The sequence below is a fragment of the Capsicum annuum genome, chromosome 1 (genome assembly GCF_002878395.1).
Source record: "Capsicum annuum cultivar UCD-10X-F1 chromosome 1, UCD10Xv1.1, whole genome shotgun sequence".
Taxonomy (NCBI): domain Eukaryota; kingdom Viridiplantae; phylum Streptophyta; class Magnoliopsida; order Solanales; family Solanaceae; genus Capsicum; species Capsicum annuum.
Genome location: NC_061111.1, coordinates 162587532 through 162613921, shown reverse-complemented (window position 1 = coordinate 162613921; position 26390 = coordinate 162587532). Strand labels below are relative to the sequence as shown.

Below are 26390 nucleotides of genomic sequence, written 5' to 3'. Positions count from 1 at the left end.
ATAATGATTTTTGTGTCAAAACACTGAGTTAAAGTTCAACGCGAAAACGAGTACTCTTAGCTTGAACTATGTTTTTTCTAGTTCGCCACACTGGATTCTATGTTGTTTTGAACTTTAATTCATAGTGTGTATTGTTATAAGAATCTTGTTGAGTTGATCAATATGATAAATAAATAGTTTACAAGCTTGAAATCAAGAGTAAATACCACCATAAATCTTGTAATGAAAGGACAAACGCATGGAGTATACATTGTGCAAAGCTGGAATTTCTGGGTTCATTGGCGTGCCACGCTGTCTAGATGGCACGATATGGGCATGGCACTCTCTTGGTTGCATTGTCAAATGGCACAAAACAGTATCCCTCCATGATTAGTCCATTCTATGGCCCCTAAGCCATGCGATAAGGGCGTGGAACAGAGGCTATGTTCAATTCGACAATTTGGTCCTAGTATGAATAAGACACTTAAACATTATTGTAAAAACCTTGGACAAACTTAGGGACTGAATATACGATTGAGAATTATGAAAATAGGGTTTTTATTCCTTTAGTTTATTCTTGGATTTATACATGGATTATTTCATTATGATTCTTTTTACGTCCATGAGTGGCTAAACACCCTTTTTCGGGGTTAAAGCCAAGAACATGAGTACTCTTGTTATTAATTGAATTGGTTTTGGTTATTTATCATTGTTGGTTATTTTTTATCCTTATTATCACTATTTTACGGATTCACAACCATTAGAATACATGTTTAACTTTATGAATCTGAAAGGATGAATGATAGGGTAGAACATGGGATATATAGAATAGGATCATAATCTATCGATTGAATAATGTTATGATTTTTATTTAGGATAGGAATATACCTGAAGGTCCTATTTTTTTTTAATTACGATATAGAATATGAATGTATTTAGCTTATTTCTCGAATCCCCGCTCAATGATATAATTATGGGGCTAAGTTAGATAATTGGCTATCAGTTCGGAAGGCTATAGTCACAACATCAACCTATGAACCAATAACCAAGACAATTAACCTAACTAACAAATTCATATAACTGAGTATGATTTTTCGTAGTGCCTTAACCCTGGGTTTCTCCCTATTACTGTCCAAGAACTTTACTTTACCGCATTGTTTTAGTTTATGTTTAGCTATAACTTTCAAACATGTTATTGTTACATTTGCACTTGCTTAATCTTAATAGTTGAACTCGAACTGGATAGTTGCTTAACACTAGTCCCTGTGGGATCGATAATTGGCTTTTTAAGGACACTACATTACTTGGGTGGACCACGTTCACTTTCGCGTGTACTTGGATTCAAAAAGTTTTTGGCGTTGTTTTTTGAGACTTGTACTTTGGCAACTGTCTTAGTTTTAGTTTTACTTTTTGATTTTGTAAGTTCTAATTAGTTTATCTTAGCTTCTAAATTTGCTGGCATAGGTTTAAAGTCTAGTAAGCTGGCAAGGGATCAAAAGTTGGTTGAGTCATATCCCGAACCCTAGTAACGCTTGCATCATTTAAGGAGAGAAGTAGTAATTTTTTACCAGATCTCACAAATTCATCAGCAAGAGGGAGATTATTCTCTATTTATAAGATCCACCAGCCTGTAGGACAGTTCGTGAAGTGGCAATCCCATTTGCGACTAATATGACCTCAGTGTTGGAGGTAGATTTGAACTGAAGCAAAATAAGGTGCAGCTTATGCTCAGCATTGGTCAGTTCACCGGGCTTCCATATGAAGATCTACAAGTTTATTTGTAGAATTTCTTAGAAATTAGTGACACATTCATTCCAACTAGTGTGTCCACAGATTATGTGAGGCTAAAACTCTTCCCCTTCTCACTTTTGGGGGAAGTAAAGAAGTGATTGAACGCTGAGCCAACAGCTTCCATCACTACATGAGATGAATTGGCCCAGAAATTCCTCATTTATTTCTTCCCATCTGGCAAGACTGTAAGATTACACAGTAAGATCTTGAGCTTCAAGAAGAAACCGAATAAGAACCTATATTATGCTTAGGAGAGATTCAAGTCTTTTCTTCAAGAATGTCCATAACATAAAAATTTTACTAAATTCAGCTACAGGTGGTCAAGCACTAGAGAAACTTATGATGATTTTTATACTTTATTGAACTACATTGCTCAAGGAAATCCTGACTGGCATGGTTACATATCTAGAAACTCATTGAAAAAGGCTACGGGCATGATTGAAGTTGATAGTATCATAGTCTTAGCTGCCCAATTACCAGTTCTACAAAATAAGATAATGACCCAGTTCAGCAAGTTGGGTATAAACCAATCTCCGGCTTAACTGAATGCAGTGCAGCAAGCCCAAGGTTGGTATGCGATTTGTGGCAATAGTAGCCACTCTGCAGACTTGTGTGGTGCAAACTCAAAATTGGTGAACTTTGTAGGCAATGCTCAAAAGCCAAATTGTGGTAATTCTTACACCCACAAGTGGCAGGGTCAGCCTAATTACTCTTGGGGAAATCAACAGTTTTAGCAGCAACACAATAGACATGCCAGTAACGTTGACGACACCTTGAAGAAGATCCTGACCAAGCAAGAAGAAATGGCTCCTAGAATAAAAAATCAGCAAATAGCTCAGCAGAAGTTAGAGTAGTAGTTGGGGCAACTATCTCAGGCACAGAATACCAGGCCACAAGGTAGATTGCCAAGTGATACAGAATATCTAAAACAAGTCATGCCAATTATTTTAAGAAGTGGTAAAGATCTTAGTGACAAACCTCCAGAGAAAATAAGGAGGTAGTTACAAAGTTAGTTCTACAACAGGTTGCAAGCAAAGATAATGATAATTTGGGGAAGTATGAGTACCTGAAAGAAAAAGTTGTTGAGCAGGCGCAGGAATGACCACCACTGTCATTCCTACATAGGCTGAAAAGGCCAAAGAAGATGCTTGTTTTATGAATTTTTTTGACACGTTCAGAGAACTTCACATTAACTTGCCTTTGTTATATGTTTTGCAGGAAATGTCCAAGTATGCCAAGTACTTGAAGGATGTGGTGAATAACAAGGTGAAGCTACAGGACATTGAGACGGTGGCATTTACTGAGAAGTACAACTTTGTGGTAATGAAAAAGATGCCCAAGAAGCTTAAGGACCCAGGGAGTTTTACCCTCCTTATAGAGATTAGTGATAGCAAAGTGGTGCACACCTTGAGTGATTTGGGGACAAGTATAAATTTGATGCCTATGTCAGTGTTTGAAAATCTTAGTTTGGGTAAGCTGAGACCATGCTCTGTATTGCTCCAGATGGTAGATAGAACCCAAGTCAGACCCAAAGAAATAATTAAGGATATCCTCATAAAGGTTGGTAAGTTTATAATCCCTGCTAACTTTATTATTCTAGATTATGATGTAGGTGATAGGGTCCCAATCATTCTAGGACGGTCATTCTTAGAAACAGAATGAGCACTAATAGATGTCAGAAAGGGCACTCTCAAAATAAGATTTAATGATGAAAAGGTGGTCTTTAAAGTTTATAAGTCACTTAATCCACCTTCCTACTACAAAGATTGTGTATGATTATGATGATGGAAGTGGATAAGGCGTAGAGTCCAAACCATCAAGAACCTCTCTAGACTATCTCATTGAGTTGCCCAAGCCACCACCTAAGTCTGACGGGATGATGATTGATGAGCTTGAAAAGGTTGTTGCTGAGAAAGATGTTGACCTTGAGATTTCACTCTTAAGAGGTTAGAAATGAGTTCAAAGATGGCCACTAAGTAGGAGAAAAAGGATGAAGAAAGTTGATTCAGTGGTGATGTTGGGTCCTGCCGCGATACTAAATCAGGCACTGCTTAGGAGGCAACCCAAGTTAAGGTAGGTTTTATTTTTGTGTGTTTACTTTCTATTTCATATAGTTTTTGTTTTTCTTGAGTCATGGGTTGATGGGAAGTTTGAGTACCGGAGACCCGAGCTAAGGAGCATGGCAAAGATTAGGTGTGTGGTCCACTCGACCTCATCAATGTTAAAAGATGTTGCTATCTAGGCATGGAGGCCCCCGAGAGTATTCCTATATCTGCTTTTGAGTTTACGTTGGGGACAAAATGAGTTTGTAAGTGTGGGATGGAGAAATTTCCATGTTTCGAGTAAAGTGATGTTGTAGGATCTTAGTTCTTAATTATTTTTAGTTTTTGTTTAAATTTGAAAAAAGAATACAAAAATATTTCCTTTTTAGTTTCTAGTCTATTTTGGTCAGTTTAGTACGTGCACACTTCACCCATCCCGTGGTTGTTCTTTTCGGTTATTTTCCACGGGGGCACTCTTTGAACCCAGTATCCTTTTTCTTTTTAGGAGTAAACTTTAAAGTAGGTAAGTGAGATGTTCTTGTTGGTATTATGTATGATTGTATGATGCAAGTTGGTTTGGTTGTGAAAGCATGTTGATTGCAGTGAATTACTACTTTTGAGACACCTAGGCTCTTGTTTATGACTTTTGTACGTTGTTGGTTTAATTCTAAATTCATGTGATTACTTGGTTTAGAGTCCACGATGATCCTATTTGACTTGAATAGATGACATGTATGTGTGAGGTTTGTTTGTATATTGCTTGTTGCATGTGATGTCCAGAATTTTCCTAGTGTGTATGCAAAACAATATAAAGAGTGTAGGTTTAGGAGAAAATATAGACATTTCTTTTGTAGTCATATTTTGTATGCCCTCTCTTTTATCTACCCTTGTGCATAATTCTAGATAGCTTCATTGAGCCTTAGCTTGTTTCTTTGGTAGCCTCATATGTAGCCTGTTCTCCTTCTTTGGTTGATCTAAATTTAATCCAAAGCTCTTAAGTGCTTTAGTCAAAAATTAATGAGGTTAAGGTGCAAGAAAAATAAGAAGGAAAAAGGTGAAAGTGAAGCCACAAGATATTAACTATTAGTGTTAAAACAATAATGAGTTGTGGTTGGGAGTTTTGTAATGAAAAAAGAGAGATATTATTCTAGAATTTGATCATGATTGATAAAGAATACTCCTTCCATAATAATTGTGAATTAGCTTAAAGACATAGGCATAACAAAAGATGTGTGTAGATAGAAGTGGTGAAAATTGGTTGTTAATAGAGAGATCTTAATATTCATGTATTGTATTAAAGCACTTAGGAAAGATAGTCACTATTCTTAGCCAAAATAGTCCCTGCCCGTCCCTTATCCTACATTACAACCTTTAAGGACCTATTTGATCCTAAGTTTAAATACTGATATTAGTAGAGTACTACACTAAGGGCAAGCTTATGGTTCATCTTGTGTAACTTGTGAATTCTTTGTAAGAGTGAGATTAATTTGATCCTTATATTCATTCTTATGACAATAGCATCTATGTGAGTTATAATGGGTAACTAACTCTCTTGTGGTGAGGGCACATATTTGATGATAGTTGGGTAATTTGTATGATCTTCGTGATTGAGTGATATGCATGAGTTTGTCAACTCAGTGAGTCAATTCTAGAGGTTAGGATATTTTGAAGTAGTATTCTTGAGTTCTCCATTGTATAACACATGCTTGTGTGTGAAACTTGCTATTTATGTAGTCATTATAGTGCTAACATGAATGTCTTGCTTATAGTATTTGAGTATTCTCATGATCTTGATGCTTAAGTAAAGAGTTGTTTGAGGATGAACAAGGCTTTAAGTGTGGGGTGATGATCTCAGGTGGATTTATGCACCTAGGTATTGTTATCTACTCTTACATAGCTTAGTTTTTAGGACATCTTGTGTGCATAATGATGTAATATTTGAACAAATAATCATCTAAGTGTTAAGTTGTGGAATTTTAGTATTTAAGGTATGTTCACAATGATTTTGGAGTCAAAACACTAAGTTAAAGTTCAAACGCGAAAGTTAGTACTCTTAGCTTTAGTTATGATCTTTTCTAGTTCGTCGTGTTGGATTCTATGTTGTTTTAAACTCTAATTCGTGGTGTGTATTGTTATAATAAGCTTGTTGAGTTGATCAAGATGATAAATAGATGATGTACAGGTTGGAAATCAAAAGGAAATACCATAACAGAGCTTGGAATGAAAGGATAAACGTATGGAATATACATTATGCGAAGTTGGAATTTCTGGGTTCATTGACGTGCCATTCTGCCTAGATGGAGTGATATTAGCGTGGCACGCCCTTGGTTGTATTTTTCGATGGCACAAAATAATATCCCTATGTTATTAGGTCGTGCCACAGACCTTAAGCCATGCGATAAGGGCGTGGCACAGAGGTTATGTTCAATTCAGCAATTTGGTCCTAGTATAAATAGGACACTTAAACATTATTGTAAGAACCTTGGACAACCTTAGGGATTGAATATAAGATTGAGAAGGCTGAAAATAAGGTTTTTATTCCTTTTCTTTAGTTTATTCTTTGATTTATACATGGGTTATTTCATTATGATTCTTGTTACATCCATGAGTGACTAAACACCCTTTTCCAGGGTTAAGGCCAAGAGCATGAGTACTCTCGTTATTAATTGAATTGGTTTTGGTTTTTATCATTGTTGTTTGTTTGTAATCCTTTTTATCACTATTTTAAGGATTTGCAACCCTTAGAATACATGCTTAACTCTATTATGAACCTGAAAGGATGAATGATAGGGTAGAACGTGGGATAAATAGAATAAGGCCATAATCTATCAATTGAATGATGTTATGATTTGCATTTAGTATAGGAATATACCTAAAGGCCCTATTTGATTCAATTACAGGATATAATATGAAAGTATTTAACTTAGTTCTCGCATCTCCGCTCAACGATGTAATTGTGGGGTTAAGTTAGATAATTAACTATCAGTTCAGAAGGCCATAGTCACAACATTCTTGTGAACCAACAACCAAGATAATTAACCTAACCAACAAAGTTATATAATTGAGTATGATTTTTCGCAGTGCCTTAACCCTAAGTTTCTCCCTATTACTGTCCAAGAACTTTTCTTTACTACATTGTTTTAGTTTACATTTAGCTATAACTTTCAAACATATTGTGGTTACGTTTGCACTTGCTTAATCTTAATAGTTGAACTCAAATTGGATAGTTGGTTAGCACTAGTCCTTGTTGGATCGATATTTGACTTTCTTTAAGGCCACTATATTACTTGGGTGGGTTATGTACACTTGCCTGTGCGCTTGGGCGCAATAGTATGGTTCATGTTATCCTTTTAGGCTTAATATTTTGTTCATTAAAATTTTCATTTATGTTTTAAAACTCAAGAAATACGATTTGAGTTTTAGCTTCTGTTTTATGTCATTAATATGCTCAGATGTGCTATCCCAAGGGTTAAATTGGGCTTACTTGGGCTTTTAAGTGTTGTATTCCGACTGGGTGTGGACTCAAATCATGATACCCGATCCATAATAATGATAATATTATACTAGCATGGCACTCGATTCATACTAATAATAAGATCATATGAGCGTGGTACCCGATCCATATTAATGTCTAAACTATATGAAAATTGTTATATCAACTTTAAGTATACCAAAAACATCATACTATATTATACTTCCCCCAAAACATCATTTAGTATCTCAAAGACAACACATACAAATCTTGTATGCCAACTTCTTAAGTGTTGAAGTTAGCAATGTTTTAGTAAACATATATGTTAAATTATCAATTGAGCGGACTTGTTGAACATCTATTTCATCCTTCTTTTGAAGATTATGAGTAAAAAGAATTTTGGTGAAATATGTTCTACTCGTCTTTCTTTAATTTATTAGCTTATTATTTGAGATATGAATGCAACATTTTCTTCATACAATGTTGTTGGATATCCTTGTCCGAAGTATGACTACTTTCTGGATGTGTCAAGTTATTAATCTCAATCAAATGCATTTTGTTTTGCTTCGTGGATAACCGTTATAAAGAAGTAACAACCATAGTTCATTTTTTAAATGTCATGATATGGTTGTGCCTCCACACATAAATAAATAATTTGCTTAAGATCGATCTTTATGTGAAACGGACAAACATAACTAATAGTAGCAAGTTGAATTTATTTGAATAAACTAGTTTTATGTCAATGGTTTCTTATATATATCTTAATATCATTCTAGTGTCTTCTAATTATAGAAGAATTAAATCTGGTTTAGATTATTGGCAAGATATATTAATATTTTAATTACATTAAGATATATATGATATTTCAGTACTAATAATTTTTTTACCATTTCATAAGATCGAAATTGGTCTTTGTTAATATCAAACGATTTCATAATCATCAGGTATGTTCTATGCACGTAGAATCTCTTTAATACGTTTTAAGTTTTTGTTGATTGATAACAAATATGTCATTATCAAAATGTTCAATTTGTATATGAAACACCCTGGGTTTTTTACCCTTAGAAATTTCTCGAGTTCGAACTCTTTGGACATCATACTACTCATGCTTACTAGTAGTATGATGTGCGTACGGTTTAGGGGTCTTGGTCGTATGTTACTTAGTGTGGTTTTGATTTTTTTCTATCCAAGGTACGAGCGGACATCATACTAGTCGTATGATGATGGTACGAGATAAGTTATGGACTCGTATAATTCTTAGTGTGTCAAGTCCTTGGTAGGCTGCCTAGAGTAAGGCTTAAGGGTACCAATCGTATGTTATGGATACGAGTTGGCCCTTATGGTTGCATGTTAGACAGTGTTGGAGTCCAACTTGCTGCCTAGGGTACGAGTGGAGGGTACCACACATATGTTGTGGGTACGGTTTGGTAGGTCTAGTCGTACCCTTCTGCACTCATTTTTCAGCTTTTAAGCTGAGGGTATTTCAGACATTTTCCACCCTAAAACCTTTAAGTCCCCACGTTTTATATCACATTGCAGCCTCTCATAACACACTTTGAAAGATCAAAACACTCTTAAAACTCTTTCTAAACTCTCTCAAGAAGATTGGCTAGGGTTTTCTTCAAGTGTTCATCTAGAGGCTTAAAGAGCGAATTCTCTACGTGAATATTCGTAAATAAGGTATGTTATCCTCCGTCATTGTTAGTTCAACTAAATTCATGCTTTAATGAATTGTTTTCATGATATTATTGTGAGTTTATTTTGGTTTTGCAATATATGTTGGGGGTTTTGGTTATTAATGGTTGGATAATGTTTTTCCCATGTTTTCTTATGGTTTTCAAGTTATAATTGTGGTTTGAACATATGACTGCATGGAAATGGTAAATTGGTACTTGGTTTTGGTTTGGAAACTACATGCCCTCGACATGTTTGATTAAATGCCAATGAGAATGTTTTCGTCACATAATTTGATATTTATTGAAAACCTTGCATTGTATAATATGGTAATGGAATCCAAATTGGTCTAAATGGTTTTAAAAGGATTAAAAAGGCCTTGGTGGTCATGGATTTGATTTTGAAAACCTTGTGGGGTACACAGAAATCTCCCAAGTGATTCTAATAATAAAATCTACGGGATACATGGGAATCCATTAAGTGTTGGCTAATGACATCGCTTGCAAGCTATAGTTGATATAACGATACCATTAATTAATGCCTTAATAATTAACTCTTGGAATTGGTGGTTTGATTATGTGTCAAATATTTTAGTTGGGCAATAATTGGGGTTGTGATAGTTAGTCGTGAAGGTATAAGTCCGAAAGGTTGTCACTAAAAACTCATGTTTGCCGACATGAGGATTGGTCTTGATGACCACGCACATATGGGGTATAAGGGAATCTCCCAAGTATATACATACATATGTATCATAGAGGGCGAAGGGTACAAGGGAATCCCCGGCCACCTATGGTATCTCCAGTTCGTGCGGCTACACGCACTGAGGCTCATTTAGGGGGGTAACACTGGACCCATATAGCCCGTAAGTAGATTATGACGGTAAAGCTACACAATTCAAGTTAATGTTTTAATACATTCTAAACCCGATTTCCATTCTCGGCATAGTATATATATGTGTGTATGTGTGTGTGTGTGATTTCATATAGTTATTTACTTTGGTTTTGAATAATGACATTACTTTATCCTTATTCCTGAGTACATGCTACCGTTCATCACGCTAACCGTCTTCAGGCACTGTATCCCCATGTGATGCAGGAACTGACCATACTATCATTCCTCCTGCTCAGTGACTTAGATTCAGGGACAGTTTTGTATCGGATTGAAGAGGTGAACTTTCATACTCCGGAAGGCTCCATTGCATGTTATGGACTTCTCTTCATACTTTTGTTATTTCTTAGACTTTGATTTGTGGCTATGGTTGGGGGCCTGTTCCGATTAGATATTCTTGGACATTGTTCAGAGGCTTTGTATGGACAACTGTGGACTTGCATATGGGATGGATATGGTTTTGGTTATTGTTGGGTTTGGGTTGCTATTGGTTGATTTGACTTATTTGGGTTGGTCTCGGTTATAGACCTATCCCAAAGTCATTACATTTTGAATTACTCTATCTTTTATATGTTCAGAATTCATCCGACTCAAGGTATATGTTGGTTGGTTAGATTGGGTATCAAGAGTGGTCTCCGGTCCTTATTGAACTTGAGATGCCCCTTACGACAAGGCCCTGATTTGGATCGTGTCAGTATGTCACGACAAAATTTTGTTTTTCTAATATCTTTGATTTCAAAATCTTTTTTCAAATATTCTACTGCCTTTGAAAGCTCTTTAGAAATTTCAATGATATCCAATACATCAACATATACAATTATGATGACAAATTATGTTATAAACCTTTTCTAAAGACACAAGGCATGGGGTCATTTTTGTATCATTTTTTGAATATATATTCATTAAGGTGATTATACAAATATGTCCTGACTGTTTCAATTCATATAAAGATTTATAAAGCTTTATTATACAACATATTCACGCATCTTTATATAGTTTAGAAATTTTCATAAAAAATATCCTTGACTACTAGCCAGATAAATAAGTTATGGCTGCATCCATCAAATGTATATCATTTGGATGATTAAAATTTAAAATAATATAATTAATATGTTTATTTAGAGATTTCTTTAAAAAAAATAGTGATTCTTCAATTTCATCCATTCATTGTTATCGTCATCATTTACTATTATCAACTATGTTCCACCACCCACCGTCCTCAACCACAACCATCGTTATTGTCACTCACTATTAGTAGCGCCATTTATTAGTGAGTGTGAAAATAAAAAATTTTGAAGTTGGAGTTGGAGTTTGAGTTGAAGTAGAGTTATAAATAGGTAAAAAAAATTCATGTAAAACTTAATATTCTTAATTACCGAGGTATTAATGGTGAATTATTAAAAAATTAAGGGTCCGTTTGGCCATGAGATTTTTTTACTTTATGTCAAATGCAACTCTAAAAGTTAATGTTTGGCAACTTGAAAAACAAGAAAAATCGTTTTCATTTTTTTCCATCCTCCTTCTCTCACAAAATTCAAAAGCAACTCCAAATATATTCATGGACAAACATAATTCTAAGGGTCCGTTTGCCCATAGAATTTTTTTCATCTTTCCTGAAATAATTTTCACCTTATGTTAAATACAACTCCAACTTGATGTTTGGCCATGAGAATTTTAAATACAACTTGAATTTGAAAAAGTAAAAAACAAGAAAAAGTTATTTTTCACTTTTTTTCATCTTTTTTTTTCTCACAAAAATTCAAAAATAACTCCAGTTATATTCATGAACAAACACAACTTCAACTTCGACTCCAACTCGAGCTTCAAGATTAAAAAATAATTTTTGCGACGAAATGCCCACTTAAATTGCAAAGGATCCAACTGGGTCTTTTTTTAAAAGGGGAAAGGACATGGGCTAGAATTTTTTTAAAAAAATGGCCCACAATTTGAAAATGTGGACAACTGTAGTCAGTCGGCCCAATTTAATTCCCTTGTTTAGCCATTTGACTCAATTGAGAACATGCAGTCTTTATACTCAATTGATACACTTTTATACCACATTGATACATTTTTATATTATATTGATACACTTTTTGAAAAAGAGAAAGGAAATTTTATGCAAACACATGTAGTTCTTATATTTAATTGATACTCTTTTATACCACATTAATACACTTTTATACTATAATGATACACTTGCAGTGTCTATGTACTCAATTGATACTCTGTTATACTAAATTGATCCATTTTTAGAATGCATGTAGAAATTAGATAGAGTCGTATAAAATAAATATCTAAATAATAATTGTAGTTAAAAATTGTATAGAATGTGTATAAAAATATTATAATTAACATATAGAATATGTATATAAATAGAAACTATATCATTATTATATATAAATATATATCTTTAACAATTATATTATATTAAAAGTATATGGTATTATATTTTATTGTATAAATAAGTAAAACTAAACAAAACAAATACTCTTGTATGTTATTTTAATAATGTTGGTGAATGCAAAATAATTTGAAAAAAAAAATAATTACTCTATTGTTTAAAAAGAATTAAAAAAATTAGAATCTTTAAAAAAAAAACAAGAGCCAAAAAAGTAACAACAAAAATTTAAAGAAAAAAAAGAAAAAGGGAGGCAAGACCGTGACGTACAAAATGAAATCAATGAATATCTAAATATTATCCATTGAAAGAAGGCTAGAAACTGAGGTATCTATTTCTTGGTCATTAGTTGGTTGGAAGTACTTTCCACTGAGTAGCTATTTATGGATTTTTGAATTTGGTGTTAGTTTTATGAAATAATTTTAGTTTTTTTATTTTTATTTTTTAAAAGCATTCGGACAGAGAGCAATATAAATAGCAGTGATCGTCGTAAAACCCTAAGCAGAAAATGGGGAAGAAAAAGAAGAGAGGCGAAAGTGAAGCAGAATGGGAACCCCTTAATATAGAGAGAAACAAAGAGCAAAATGATGTCCATCTTGGGAACGGGGATTCGCAGGAGCAGAAGAAGAAAAAGAAGAAAAAATCTAAAGAGATGGTGAAGGAAGAAAATGTGTTGAAGGAAAAACCCACAGTTTCCATAGCACTTGCTGGCTCAATCGTTGACAACACTCAGTCACTCGAACTCGCTACACGGGTAACTTCAGAAAATTTATTACACTCTCTTTTATCATTGGGTTTATTTGACATTGCCCAAAGTGTCGGATTCAGGATTTTTACTATTTGGTTCGGATTTGAACTCAGTACCTCAAGTTAAATTTTGACCCCCCTTAATCACTTAGCCAACCTCTTGCTTGTGTTTAGTGACTCAAAATATCTCTCTATATATATACATGAAAAAAAAAATTGCTGAGGGATTTGGGTTAACACTAATGCACACAATAACAACTGTGCTTCGATCCAAGAGTAGGGAGTGTGAATTAAAAACGACTTTTGAGAGTGAAAATAAAGAAAATAGGACACAACTCTGTAGAAGTAACACTTTAATTAGTGATAATGACACATATTTCAAAACAGCCACAAATCTTTTTAAATAACATCTTTCATTTGCTTAAAAAACTCCTGATTGTTTAAACAATATCCCCAAACCACCTTCCCTCCTCCACATCATCACCACCTCCAAAAACAATTAGCATATGTTTAAACAATATCTTGTGGTTGCTTAAACAATTCTTGTTTGTTTAAACATGTTTCGGTTGCTTAAACAACTCTCGGTTGTTTTCCGATGATTGCAACTTTTTTCACCTAATACTCTCTGAAAATTTTCACAATCAAGAAGATAAGGCAGAGAGAAAAAGATGCAGAAGAAAAATGGCAAATATGAAAGGGAGGAAGACGATGCAGGGGAGAAGGAAAAAGGAAAACAAGAAGAAGAAAGAAGCAGATGAAGAAAAAGAGAAAGGAGGAAGGAGGGAATTGATAGTTTGAAATTTGAAATATGAAAGAGGGAAAATGCCCAAATGAAGCTACATATCTAGTAGAATATTTCCCAGCACATCCACTAGTATGGGGATTTATCTTAATTTGTAGCTACTCCACTTCATTTTGGCATGTTTCATTTCTCGGTTCTTGTGTGTGACTAGATAATCATGTTCCTATACATTGATTATCAGCTGATTTATTAGTTTTAGTTCTGCATCTCACCTTTTTCGTCTGGCCTGGGAACTGGCCATGCCAAGTCACACAGATGCGGTTAGAAGGAATAGATTTTGAGAGACAACACGATAGAACTGATAAAGACATAAACTATTATTTTTTAGATAGTGGTGTTCGGGCTAGCTTTTTTATCTCAACTAGTTCTATAGGATACATGCCACCTCTCACCAGTAATAGTAACTCAGTTCACCAAGGCCAGGACAAATGAAAAGAATTCACCTAGTGCTTTTGTCTTTGCTTGGATTTGAACTTGAGACCTCGTAGTTCTCAACCCACTTCAGTGACCATTAGGCGACACCCTTGGGTGATAGATTACTTATTTTGTGTGCAAGTTACAGTTGTTTATCATCCAGGTCAACTTTTGTATTGTCTTAATCATCTTCTTATTACTTATTATCCTTCCTTTTCTTATTTGGGCAGTTGGCTGGCCAGATTGCTCGTGCTTCCACCATTTTTCGGATAGATGAGGTGCTCATATTTCCAAGTTGTTTATTTGATCAATTATTGGTTTCGTTGGGTGAATCTTTGGTATGAGATTGGTGTTTCTTTCAGTATGTGGACATCATACTTAAATGTTTGAACACATGCATACGATACAAACTCTAAAACAGCTTAAGTTGTCAAAAGAGATAAATAAATTGCGATGTGAGTGTGGACATGAGTTGAAGGTTTTTTCTTGAACAGGTTGTTGTATTTGACAACATAGGTAGTTCAGTGGACAGTTCAGATCCAACTTTGGAGGACGGGTCAAATGATGATGAAAGTGGTGCTGCGTTTCTTCTAAGAATTTTGAAGTATATGGAGACACCTCAATATCTTCGGAAGAGTCTATTCCCCATGCACAACAACTTAAGATATGTGGTGAGAATAGCCATTTGAAATTATGATAAATCGTCAATTGTTAAGAATTTGAAACTAGCTCTATTTCTTTTCTGGTGTTTTTCTCATGTGCACATATTTTGTTACTTTCTTACTGCTGCATAACATATTTACCTTTCTTAAAAAAGTTTTCTATTATGTAGTTGGATTTATTTAATTCAGTACCCAGCCTGGTGCTCCATTATTAGCTCACAGACTTGGTTATTTGATTTATTTTCATACAGTAACCAACAACTGCTGTGATTAACACGATTTTACTGATAAAAGAGCCAATACTGTTTTGATGAGATTAACTATTTCAGTTCAGTGAAGTTGTCCAAACGAAACAAGCTTAAATTGAATCGATTTTGTGATTTCTGATCTCAAATGTACTATTGTCTTCAGGGTTCATTGCCACCACTTGATGCCCCACATCATTTGCGGAAGCATGAATGGGCTCCCTATCGAGAAGGTAGCATCCTAAAGAATACCCCTATCATTTGCATGCCAGAGTCCAGACACACTATCTCACTCAGAAAATAACTAAAAGGACCTTGCACTCAATTGCTTGTTATTTGCTTTTTTTCTTTTTACTAAACTTTCCTATAATGAACGTGTTTTACTATTATGCTTATAAGCTCATCCTCAATTTTCCTTGACTTGCTACAACTTTGAAATCTTGATTTCTAAAAGAGAATTGCAAAATAAAACTTATATGTCAATGTTTCTCTCCTTATGAAAGCTCAGAATATCAATATCTTGATTTCCATTTCCCAACATCCTCCACATGGGATGTCTGCCACACTTAACTTTTACCGTTGGTTCAGCAAGGGTGTGATTCAAATGGTATTGATGTAAGTATGTCAAATCTTTTTCAGTTTTCTTAATTTAGTTGCCCTTTGCAAGGGTATGTTCATACACGATGGTGAATATTCAAATGTTAATACATGAAGGTGATGGCTTTTTCCTTGGTGTATGTGTAAATAATGATGCTTGCATCGCTGTATGCATGTACTTGTCTCTGTCTATTGTTTTCTATTGCAATGACATCTAATGGAGCTATTGGTGGATTGGATTCTTGTCACTTCAAGTCTTTAACATCCTTCTATCGATTTGTTTTTTAACTTCGAAAATATCTATATTTATTATATACAATTAATGGTCTGATGGTGCAAAGTTTGTTGCATATGATGGCTTACACTTGATCTCTGAACTTCAGGTAGGTCCTGTTGAAAATTTACTGAACTGATGCTAAAATTTTGCACCTATATATTGTCTTTAGTTAATGTATTTTGACCAAATAATAGTTATTTGGTTTGGCATTGAGGTTGTAGTAGTACTTGCTTTGTATGGTTACCTAAATATAAGGTTTGAAGTACAAAAATTCTAAAAGACTATCAAAATCTTACCTAACCAAACACTTATCTGGTTTGTTTTAAAAAATACATGATGAATGGATTATGGTGCAAAGTTAGCTGCATATGATGGCTTACACTTGATCGCTGAACTTCAGGTAGGTTCTGTTGAAAAATTCATGTTACTGATGCTATAACTTTGCACCTATCTGTTAAATTGACTCGAGAGTTCCAGATGGCTAAATTAAATGTAAGGGCCTGTTTAACAATACAAATCTCATATTAGATGTTAAATTAGATCTTGATTTTCATATATATCAATTAAATTATCCTTTTTCTTGTAACCTTTTTGACAAATTGCTCAAATACTTTTGTTATCTTGTCATATTCCTTTTAATCATGTTGTGTGGTGATGTAAGTATCAGCTTGACATTCTTGATGGATAGGTGACGCCTTGAGACATCTTTTTCTGTTTCTAGGTGTCACGCTAAAGGATCGGAATTTAACATCTGGGGGAACACTTGTTGACGTTGGGCTTAGCAAGGTATTTTACTCTCATTTTTCAACATGCTGTCTTACTTTGTTTTCAATTACCACTTTTCGGTACGCATCCTTCATCATGTCACCCGCTTTAACATTCTTACTTACGTTATCGGTGGCAACTTGTACAACATTTTTTCGGTCCAACTTTCTTAATAGTCTTCTCTAGCAAGTTGTACATTAGGTGGAATCAGGAGATTTGTTGCTGGCATCGACATATCCCGGTCCAACTTTCTTAATAGTCTTCTCTAGCAAGTTGTACATTAGGTGGAATCAGGAGATTTGTTGCTGGCATCGACATATCCACGAAACGCACTACCTATTGGAAAATTCACCCAAATATTGATGATAATTTCTATTTCGTGTTGTCCGTCATATAATGGATCATCTAAACTTTTTTCATTGTGCTATATGTTCCTCAACAATCTTGTAGACCTCCTTTGCTTCTTTTTTAAATTGAGGAACTCTGACTTCGTGATAGCTAGGAGACTTCACTTTTAGGCAATGTTGTCCTACGACCTCAATGAATTTATCAAAAGTTTTGTAGCTAATACAATTAAAGGGGAGCCCTGGATCGTACATCATGAAGCAAAAGCACTTGTAGCGTGCTCCCTTAAAATCTTCTTGGTTTCATCAACTCCTCCCTTTTGCCGTGATTTCTGCGAAAAATACAGATTTAGAGAACTGTGAAGAAAGCTTAACGGTCTGCGTCATGGATGACTTCCACTCAAAGATTTTTTTTTTAGGGTGGCATCATCTTTATCAAAGACATTAGCTACAACTTTGTGTTTCATTTGATATTTTGAATTTTATTATAGCTTGATTTTCAACATACGCCTTTATTTCTTCCCTCATTTCAGGCGTACAACTTGGCATGCTATTACATTTTTATACCCACCAATTAAATGTTCTTTGTGACGACGCATTCCATCGTTGTAGGTGTGTTTACAAAATATACATACAACAAAATCTCTTGTTGGTCCTTGCGTACTTCAACCAATGTCTCTCTTTTGGCTACCTGCCATCAAATGACACCATTGAAATAGTTGTTTATAGGCCAAAACTTAATGTATTAATTAGTACTGCCTCCATCCCATTTTACGTGGCACCCTTTCCTTTTTAGTCCATCATAAAAAGAATGTCACCTTATTATAATTGGAAACAATTAGCTTTATAATTCCCCCTTTATCCTCAATGAAATGATTTATAGCCACACATATATATCTAAGGATTGTTTTAGACCACAAGTTTCAAAAGCCTTCTTTTTTTTTCTTAAACACCGTGCCAAGTCAGATGGTGCCACATAAAATGGGACGGAGGGAGCATACAACTAAACTCAATTGGGCAAAAAATAAATGGACTAGATAAAATGAAAAAGAAAGATGGGCATACTAGCTCTAACTTATTAGCTAGAAAATAGTGTGACGAATAAGTTGTGCAAGAAAAGGAAGAGTTGGAAACAGAGGAGAAAGAAAAAGAATTTGCTTGTTGCCACAAACAGAGGAGGAAGAATCCAAAACAGGGAAGAAAGAAAGGAGAAGATCCACACCTTTGCTTCTGAAGATAACAATGGAGAACTTAGATGAAGTCTTTAAGTTTAAAAGTTGCTCCCTTTTCTTTTCAGAAAGGGCCACGCCTTCTTCATATCTCTCACCTCGCAGCAGAAAGGCGACACAACCTCGCCTAAGGCACTAAGTCGGGCGCCTTTGATAAAACTGCCTATGTTATTTGTTTTAATGAAATGTTGGTGAGAGAGCTTAGATATGAAGCAGAACGGCTTGACATGGAATAGAGTTTGAAGATATTGGTAAAACGGTATTAAAATATGGGTTATGAGAAAGAAACCTGATAGAACCTGTGATGACATTAGGTATTGTCATTCTTTTTCCATTTTTTGATCTTCATTTACTTTCAAAGGTAGAACTTTATCATATTCCCAAGCTCTTTTTTCTTTTCAAAATATAAAGCTTGCTAGAAAAGTAGGATCATGAACCACCACTGTGGTTGGGCAACCTGCTTAATGTGAAACGAAGTGTAGATTCTTTATCGCTCTTTAAGGAATGTGAAGCTCAGTATAGATTCTTTATCATTCTTTGAGGAATACTTGGCCAGATGTTCAATCATGAGATAGGAACACTGTATGACAGAAATAGGGCTTCTAGATGCAGTGTTCATTTTTCTTTCCTTTGCCTTTGTTTTTTCAAAGGTTGTTGCTGCCTCTCTATTCACATATTCGCTTACAAGATGGTGTTCCACTTGAAACTCAGATGTTCTATTTGTCATTAATAACATGTTGGAATTTTACTACCTCTTCAAGTAAACTATTAGTGTTGCATCCCAAAAGCATTCTGCTGATGTTGGTAGTCTTGATAAACTAGAGTCGGTCTTGTAATGATAAAAAAAAAAGACAAACAAGTTGAAATATTGTTGATATTTTTTATTATAAGTTTGTTTGAGTTTCAAGTATCTTGGATCTATGATTTAGGGGAATGGTGAGATTGACGAGGATGTCACGCAACGTATTGGTGCAACGTGGTTGAAATGGAGGCTCGTCTCGGGAGTCTTGTCTGATAAGAAAGTGTCTTCAAAGCTTAAAGGTAAATTCTACAGAGTAGCAGTCCGACCGGCTATGTTAGCTGAGTGTTGGCCAGTTAAGAATTCCCACATCCAAAAGTTGAAGGTGGCAGAGATGAGGATGTTGCGGTGGATGTGTGGACTTACTAGGAGAGACAAGGTTAGAAATGAGATTATTTGGGAGAAGGTGGGAGCGGCTTCAGTAGAGTACAAGATGTGAGAAATGAGGTTCCGTTGGTTCGGGCATGTGATGAGAAGGGACGCGCATGCTCCAATTGGAGGTATGAGAGGCTGACTATGGATAGTTTTAGGCGGGGTAGAGGTAGACCGAAGAAATACTGGAGGGCGGTGATTAGGCAGGACATGGGGCAGTTACAGCTTATGGAAGATATGTCCCTATATAGGAAGGTGTGGAGGACGCGGATTAGGGTAGAGGGCTAGTAGGTAGGAGTGTAGTTGTAGTAGTAGGGAAGAGTGCTTTGTTTGTATCTGTGCCGGTAGTGTCTTGTAGCCTCTTGTTTATGGTGTTTCGGTGATGCCTATGATTTCGTATATAGCAAGTTTATAATATTACTTTGTGGGTGTCTTGTTTTCTTTATTATCTAGCAGTGTGCCACGGTGCCACCCTTGTTATTTGCTTTTATGTTTTTTGTTTGTTATATTTGTTATCTGTCTTGAGCCGGAGGTCTATCGGAAACAACCTCTCCTTCATCTAAGGTAGTGGTATGGACTGCATACACTTTACCCTCCCCAAACCCCACTTTGTGGGAATACATTGGGTATGTTGTTGTTGAAGTTTGTTTGAGTTGGCCAACAGTTTACATTGCTAATACTGTGCAGCCTGTTGCAATTGATCAAGTCAGTGGCCCAGGAATAAGGGTGACAGTATCCATGGGAGCAGAGAGGAGCTTGGATGCAGGTTTTTACCTGAGTTATACGACTTTTATAGCCGTACATCTTGCTTTCCTTTCAACAGTCGTGCTTTAATTAATTGTTACTTTAATTTCCAATTTTAACCCTATTTTGACTACCTAGGAGGTATTAATAAAGTCTTCTGAATGAATGAAATTTGTTTGTGCATCGTTGGTATTTTTTTGACAGACATGTTTGTTCCTCACTCTTTAATTTGGATATTTTTGCTCTTATTTTCTCCAACAGGGATATGTCGAGTTTGGAAGGTCACCTTCACAAACCTTCTCGATGTTTTTAGACTTCAATATAGGTTGTAGTTAACCTAAACACAATGTGCTATAACATGACAAAATCCTTGAGTTCTCATATTTATTGAACTCGCTTACATGATACTTGAGTAAACCAGCCAAGAATGCCAGTAGTAATATTTCCAGAAAACTGTCTCAGGCCCCAAATGCTGCCACAGGAACTGTTTCTATTTACTTAACATGACTGTTACCTGTTTAAGTTTACAATTCTGCCTTTCAATTCTCAGACATACCACATCAGGTTGTTTCTTCTTCAACACCTAGGGAGGATGCTGGGATGTATTGGGGCTATAAAGTAAGATATGCTCCAAATATAAGTTCTGTATTCAAGAATTGCCTATACAAGGTATTTAGCTTTTGCATACAACCCCTTTTGAGAAGCAATGCATAAATAGTAACTGTGCAACATCTCTTGTTTGATTAGGGAGGATATGATCACGTAATTGGTACCTCCGAGCATGGTATTGTAATGAAGTCCTCGGATCTGACTCTCCCATCATTCAGGTATGTTTCAGTAGTCGTCGGTGAAATTTGTGTGTGCAAGTAGTCACCCTGTTGTTGTCCTGCAATGGATAATCAGAAAGTTCCTATACCGAATATGATATTGGAAAATTTAAATGCATCTTGACCACGTGGAAAGCCATTTTGCGGCAAAGATTTCCCAAAAAGAAAGTGAGAACTAATAACTCCATTCACTTTATGCTGAATTTTCACCGGAGGGCTTCTACTTTTATAGTGTGTAGTTTTTGAGCTCTTTTCGCACTCAAATATGTCTGCCATATGCATTTCTTAAATTAAGTCATAACCCAAATCTATTGTATTAAAATTTATCCTGTTCTATTTCTCTATTTATGTAGTTCCCTTTCTTGGGCTACCAATTCACAACTTAAAACCTATAGAGAGCTCTGCAACCAAGACCTATTCTTCAGTCCCGGGTAATTGTTCTGGGTAGAGTGTCCAACATCACGTGAGGGTGACAGGTTGTTGTCTTCTCTCACCTCATGGACTAGCTTTTGGAGTTGTGATAGGTTCAAGGTATGTATTTTTAACATGGTATCAGTGTCGAATTCATCCCTATTCTCGGTTTACTCAGTGTATGTTGGGATCTTATGTCATGCGTTCCATATTCTAGATGTCCAGCCCCCTGGCCAGTGAGTTGTGTGTATTAATGTCCAATATTGCTCCAGGGTATAGGTGATTGTTGTCACCTTATATACATTGGGCAATATTCATGGGTTAAGCGTTTAGGATTGAGGTAGGTGCATATTCATTTCTTAACAGTTCATACATATCTTTGAGTTGTGTACCGTGTTTATTTCTTAACAGTTCATATTGCTCTCTCTTTATATCAACACATTAAATAGAAATGCAGAAGTGCTCCATGTTTTTCTTTATGCAGAAGTGCTCCATGTTTTTCTTTCTCTCTTTCCTGAATGTTTTTCATGTAATTAGTTTATCACTTGATGTTATCATTGGGCTTATATTTTGTGTTTCATCTATTAATGTAGTTGGATTTTGTCTTGGTTTATCTTAATCTTTAGGCACCTGCTAATTGCTTTTGGTGGACTTGCGGGGTTGGAAGAGTGTATAGAAGAAGACAATAACTTAAAGGTACTATTTATGCAAAAACTTCTTTAATGTGGATGTGCCAAGTCTACCAGTGTTTGAACCTTTATTATGAAACAAAGTATATAGGGTGCGTATCAGAGAGTTGTCGCGATTATGGTTATTGTAGACGTATCAAGGTTAAGGAGGTCAAAGTGGCTATTTGCAGGATGCCTGGGGTAGGGCGACTGGGCCAGATGAGATGACAAGGTTGTTCAACATCATTTTTAGGGCGGCGAAGATGCTCGAAGCTTGTGGATGGAGTACGATGATTCCATTATATAAAAACAAGGGGGACATTCAGAGTTGCAACAACTATAGGGGTATCAAATTGTTGAGTCATTATAAAGGTTTAAGAAAGGGTGATAGAGTTGAAGTTGAGGAGGATTGTGTCTAGTTTTGAGAATCAGTTTGGTTTCATGGCAGGTCGTCACCTCGTAAGGAGATTAGTGGAGCAGTATGGGGAGAGGAAGAAGGACTTTGCACATAGTATTCATTGATCTTGAGAAGACATGACAAAGTCCCCATGGAGATTTTGTGGAGGTGCTCGGAGGCTGAAGGGGTGCTTGTGGCATACACGAGGTCGATTCAGGACATGTATGACAGTGCGAAAACCCATGTGAGGACGGTAGAAAGAAATTTAGAGCCCTTTTTTGTTTTGACAGGGTTGCACCATGGATAGACTCTTAGCTTGTTTTTATTTGCCTTGGTGATGGATGTTTTGACGCGACGTATTCAAGAAGAGGTGCCTTGGTGTATGTTATTTGCTGATGGTGTTGTACTGATTGACGAGACTTGGAGATGAGTTAATGATAAGTTGGAGATTTGGAGAAAGACCCTTGAGTTTAAAGGATTTAGGTTAAGCAGGACCAAGACGGAGTACTTGAAATGTAAGTTTAGTGATTTATCGCATGAGGCTGACGTGATAGTGAAGCTAGATTCTCAGGTCATTTAGAAGAGGGGGAGTTTCAAATATCTTGGGTCTATGATTAAGGGGAATAGTGAGATTGACAAGGATGTCACACACTGTATTGGTGTAAGGTGGTTGAAATGGAGGCTCGCTTCAGGAGTCTTGTGTGATAAGAAAGTGCCTCGTAAGTTTAAAGGTAAGTTCTACGGAGTAGCAGTCCGACCAACTATATTGTATGGAGTGGAGTGTTGACCAGTCAAGAACTCCACATCCAAAAGTCGAAGGTGGTGGAGATGAGGATGTTGCGATAGATGTGTGGACTTACCAGGAAAGATAGGGTTAGAAATTAGATTATTCGAGAGAAGGTGGAGGTGGCTTCGGTGGAGGACAAGATGCGGGAGGTGAGGTTGCGATGGTTCAGGCATGTGATGATGACGTGCACGGATGCTCCAGTATGGAGGTGTGAGAGGTAGACCTAAGAAATATTGGAGGGAGGTTATTAGACATGATATGGAGTAGTTACAACTTACAGAGGACATGACCCTTGATAGGAAAGTGTGGAGGACTCGAATTATGGTAGAGGGTTAGTGGGTAGGAGTTCAACCGTTATAGTAGGGAAGAGTGCTTTGTTTGTATCTGCGTCTGGAATTTCTTGATTATGGTGTTTCGGTGATGTCTATGATTTTGGATAGATAGTTTGTGGTAGTACCTTGTGGGTGTCTTATTTCCTTGATTATCTAGCAGTGTGTTATCCCATCTTGTTGTGTGCTTTTCTGTTTTTTTATTTGTTATACTGTTATGTGTGTTGAGCCGGGGGTCTATCGGAAACAACCTCTCTACTTCTCTACTTCATCTGAGGTAGTGGTGTGGACTGCGTACACTTTACCCTCCCCAGAACCCACTTTGGGGTCTTTGTTGGGGTCTTTGTGGGAATACACTGGGTATGTTGTTGTGGTTGTAAAGTATATGGGTGTTGCTTTGTTTAGATTTTTCTAAATGATATCTTTTAGCTTCATGAAGTAGAAACATTTTTGGTGGCAAGTGGTAGTTTCTGTGACCATCTCCCAAGTCACGTGTCCTCTTATTTATCCTCGGATCAACTTGGAGCATGTATATATAGTTAAGAGGCCACATTCAATCATTCTGATAATTCCATGACATTAACTGCTAGAATTCTAGTAATAGAATTATAACTGTGTAGTGGGGGTAGAAGCAGATGAGCTGCCACTGACTTTGATCTTCTTCTGCATAGGGGAAAAGTGCGAAGGAGGTATTTGATTTATATTTGAATACATGTCCACATCAAGGAAGCAGGACAATTCGAACAGAGGTACTTATTCTCTGGCTTTTTTATATGTGTCAGGCAACTCTTTTGCCACCAGTGAGGTGTCGACTTATTGTACTTCATTCCAACCTTTTCTGCTAGCAGGAAGCCATCTTCATTTCTCTACAATACTTACAAGAGCCAATCAACAGTGTCCTGCAGAAGTTTTAGGACCTTGGAAGTTACCAACTGCTTCAAGAACCCAGGATACATGTGAAGTCGGCTGTATGACCTCTTCTATGCTCAGATATTGAAGACATTTCAAAGCGAGAAAATCACAAGGTATTGCAGCTGGTGTTGGCACCTCCTGGTTTGAGGAACTCGAGGTTATTGCACCATGAGTTGGTTTTGAATGCGTCAAGGAAAATTGACCTGATTGTATGTACTCTTCTGCCGGTGCTGCTATAAGTACTCTGGCAATGTCACCTGAATCAAAATTCTTGCCCTCCCAAAGTTGGACAGTCCTCAAGTTCTGTTACTTGTCCTCACCATAGTTCGCACATAACTGAGTTTCTTCTTTTGTTTCCTTTTCTGTACTCCATTTTGACATAAACCTAACAAATGGGAGGTGGAACAATCATTAGAAGTTTGAACGTTGGAGTTTGATCGGCTGGGTGTCAGTCTTCAGGTTCAACTGAACCTATTGACTACTTTTTTATTTTGTACCTCTAGTATTATAAGCCTCGTGATGGCTTCCATTCTATAGATTCTTGTCTTTTATACAAGGGAAAAGGGTCAAAAATACTCCTGTATTTTGAAAAATTGGTCAACTTTACCCTCAGTCATTATTTGGGGTCATATATACTCCTGCTGTTATGAAAGTTTATATATGTGTCCTTCAACTATCGAAATAGCCCAAATAACATTAATTGACCTGTTTTTTTTAAAAAATTAAATCCAACCCGACCCACCCATCAAAAGGACCCAAGCATTATACATCTTCCGACTTTATGAATGTCAAATAAATATATGTAAGTTGCATAACTTGCTTAACCTTATCATAATCAACAAGAAGCAGAATGTAACAAATTCACTGCCAAGATTTAGCTAATGAAGAAAGAATATACAAATACAACCAATTAAGGATTTTAGAACGGTACTCTTGAAGTAAACATTAAGAAAGGAACTCGCCATACCTTGGAGGAGTTCAGTTGTGGAACATCAGAATTAAAACCCAAAACAAAGCTTGATTGCTGGAGTTCTTTTAAGGGATTCCAAGCAATAGAAGCTAATTTGCATGAAACATTTCCAAATTTAGATACAGATCCATTAACATTCTGAAATTCAGCCTACAAAAAAAAAGACTAAAAGTTAATCTCTGCATTTTTTAGTAACATCCATAATGTGTCAACTATAAGATATATAGTCAGGAGAGTTCAAAACGTTATCTGTAATGGTCAATTTCAGAGTTCGGATAGAACAAGTACTTTTCCATAGAGATAAGCGACATAAATGACCAAATTGGAAAAACATGGCTCATGAGGCAGAAAGTCGAAGAAGGAGCAGACTCTAGACAGACACCTGCAGCTGTCAATTTGTCAATTCAAATGGATCTAGGAGCTCAAACACTTTCACTTGGCCATCTGAATACGCAGCAACCTATGGAAAGAAAATAGTGAAATATGTACAATGCTTGGGTCCTTTTGATGGATCGGTCGGGTCAGGTTTGGGTTTTATTTAAAAACGGGTCAGTTAGTGTTATTTGGGCTATTCCGTTAGTTGAAGGGCACATATATAAACTTTCATAACGATGGGGTATATATGACCCCAAAGTATGATTGAGGGTAAAATTGATCAATTTTTCAAAGTACAGGGTATTTTTGACCTTTTTCCCTTTACATAAACTGATGGGAGTTTTGATTCAAACGGAAATTATCAAGCCTCATAAATACTCCTTTGTTTCAATTTAAGTTTCTTATTTTTATTTTTGATTTGTCAAAAAAGAGTGCATCTTTCTTTAAGACCGCTAGATTTGGTGGTAATTCTT

At 36.0% G+C, this 26390-nt stretch overlaps 2 protein-coding genes and 2 non-coding genes across 6 annotated transcripts; all 4 read left to right on the top strand.

The window, feature by feature from the left end:
• Positions 1 to 238: 238 nt before the first annotated feature.
• On the top strand, positions 239 to 3721 carry LOC124898497. Its single transcript, XM_047412139.1, has 3 exons — positions 239 to 355; positions 2989 to 3241; positions 3576 to 3721. The coding sequence occupies exons 1-3, from the start codon at positions 239 to 241 to the stop codon at positions 3719 to 3721; spliced, it is 516 nt and encodes a 171-aa protein (XP_047268095.1).
• Positions 3722 to 12483: 8762 nt separating this feature from the next.
• Positions 12484 to 25224, top strand: LOC107840842 (putative methyltransferase C9orf114 homolog). Of its 3 annotated transcripts, none has more exons than XM_016684795.2 (12): positions 12484 to 12571; positions 12696 to 12998; positions 14438 to 14485; positions 14702 to 14878; positions 15281 to 15347; positions 16710 to 16774; positions 20185 to 20263; positions 20792 to 20910; positions 20989 to 21068; positions 22106 to 22175; positions 24332 to 24409; positions 24509 to 25224. In XM_016684795.2, exons 2-12 carry the CDS (start codon positions 12753 to 12755, stop codon positions 24572 to 24574), a joined length of 1095 nt encoding a protein of 364 aa, XP_016540281.1. In that variant the 5' UTR covers positions 12484 to 12571; positions 12696 to 12752; the 3' UTR covers positions 24575 to 25224. The 3 variants fall into 3 exon arrangements, 2 of the variants coding, with proteins under 2 accessions (XP_016540281.1, XP_016540274.1); XM_016684788.2 differs by having other exon boundaries at positions 24506 to 25224; XR_001665344.2 differs by lacking the exons at positions 12484 to 12571; positions 24509 to 25224 and adding an exon at positions 21422 to 21599 and having other exon boundaries at positions 12579 to 12998; positions 24332 to 24394.
• On the top strand, positions 16068 to 16128 carry LOC124892467. The gene has a single exon (XR_007050270.1). It is a non-coding gene; the product is annotated as a small nucleolar RNA snoR101 (small nucleolar RNA).
• On the top strand, positions 16362 to 16423 carry LOC124892474. The gene has a single exon (XR_007050272.1). It is a non-coding gene; the product is annotated as a small nucleolar RNA snoR101 (small nucleolar RNA).
• Positions 25225 to 26390: the final 1166 nt, after the last annotated feature.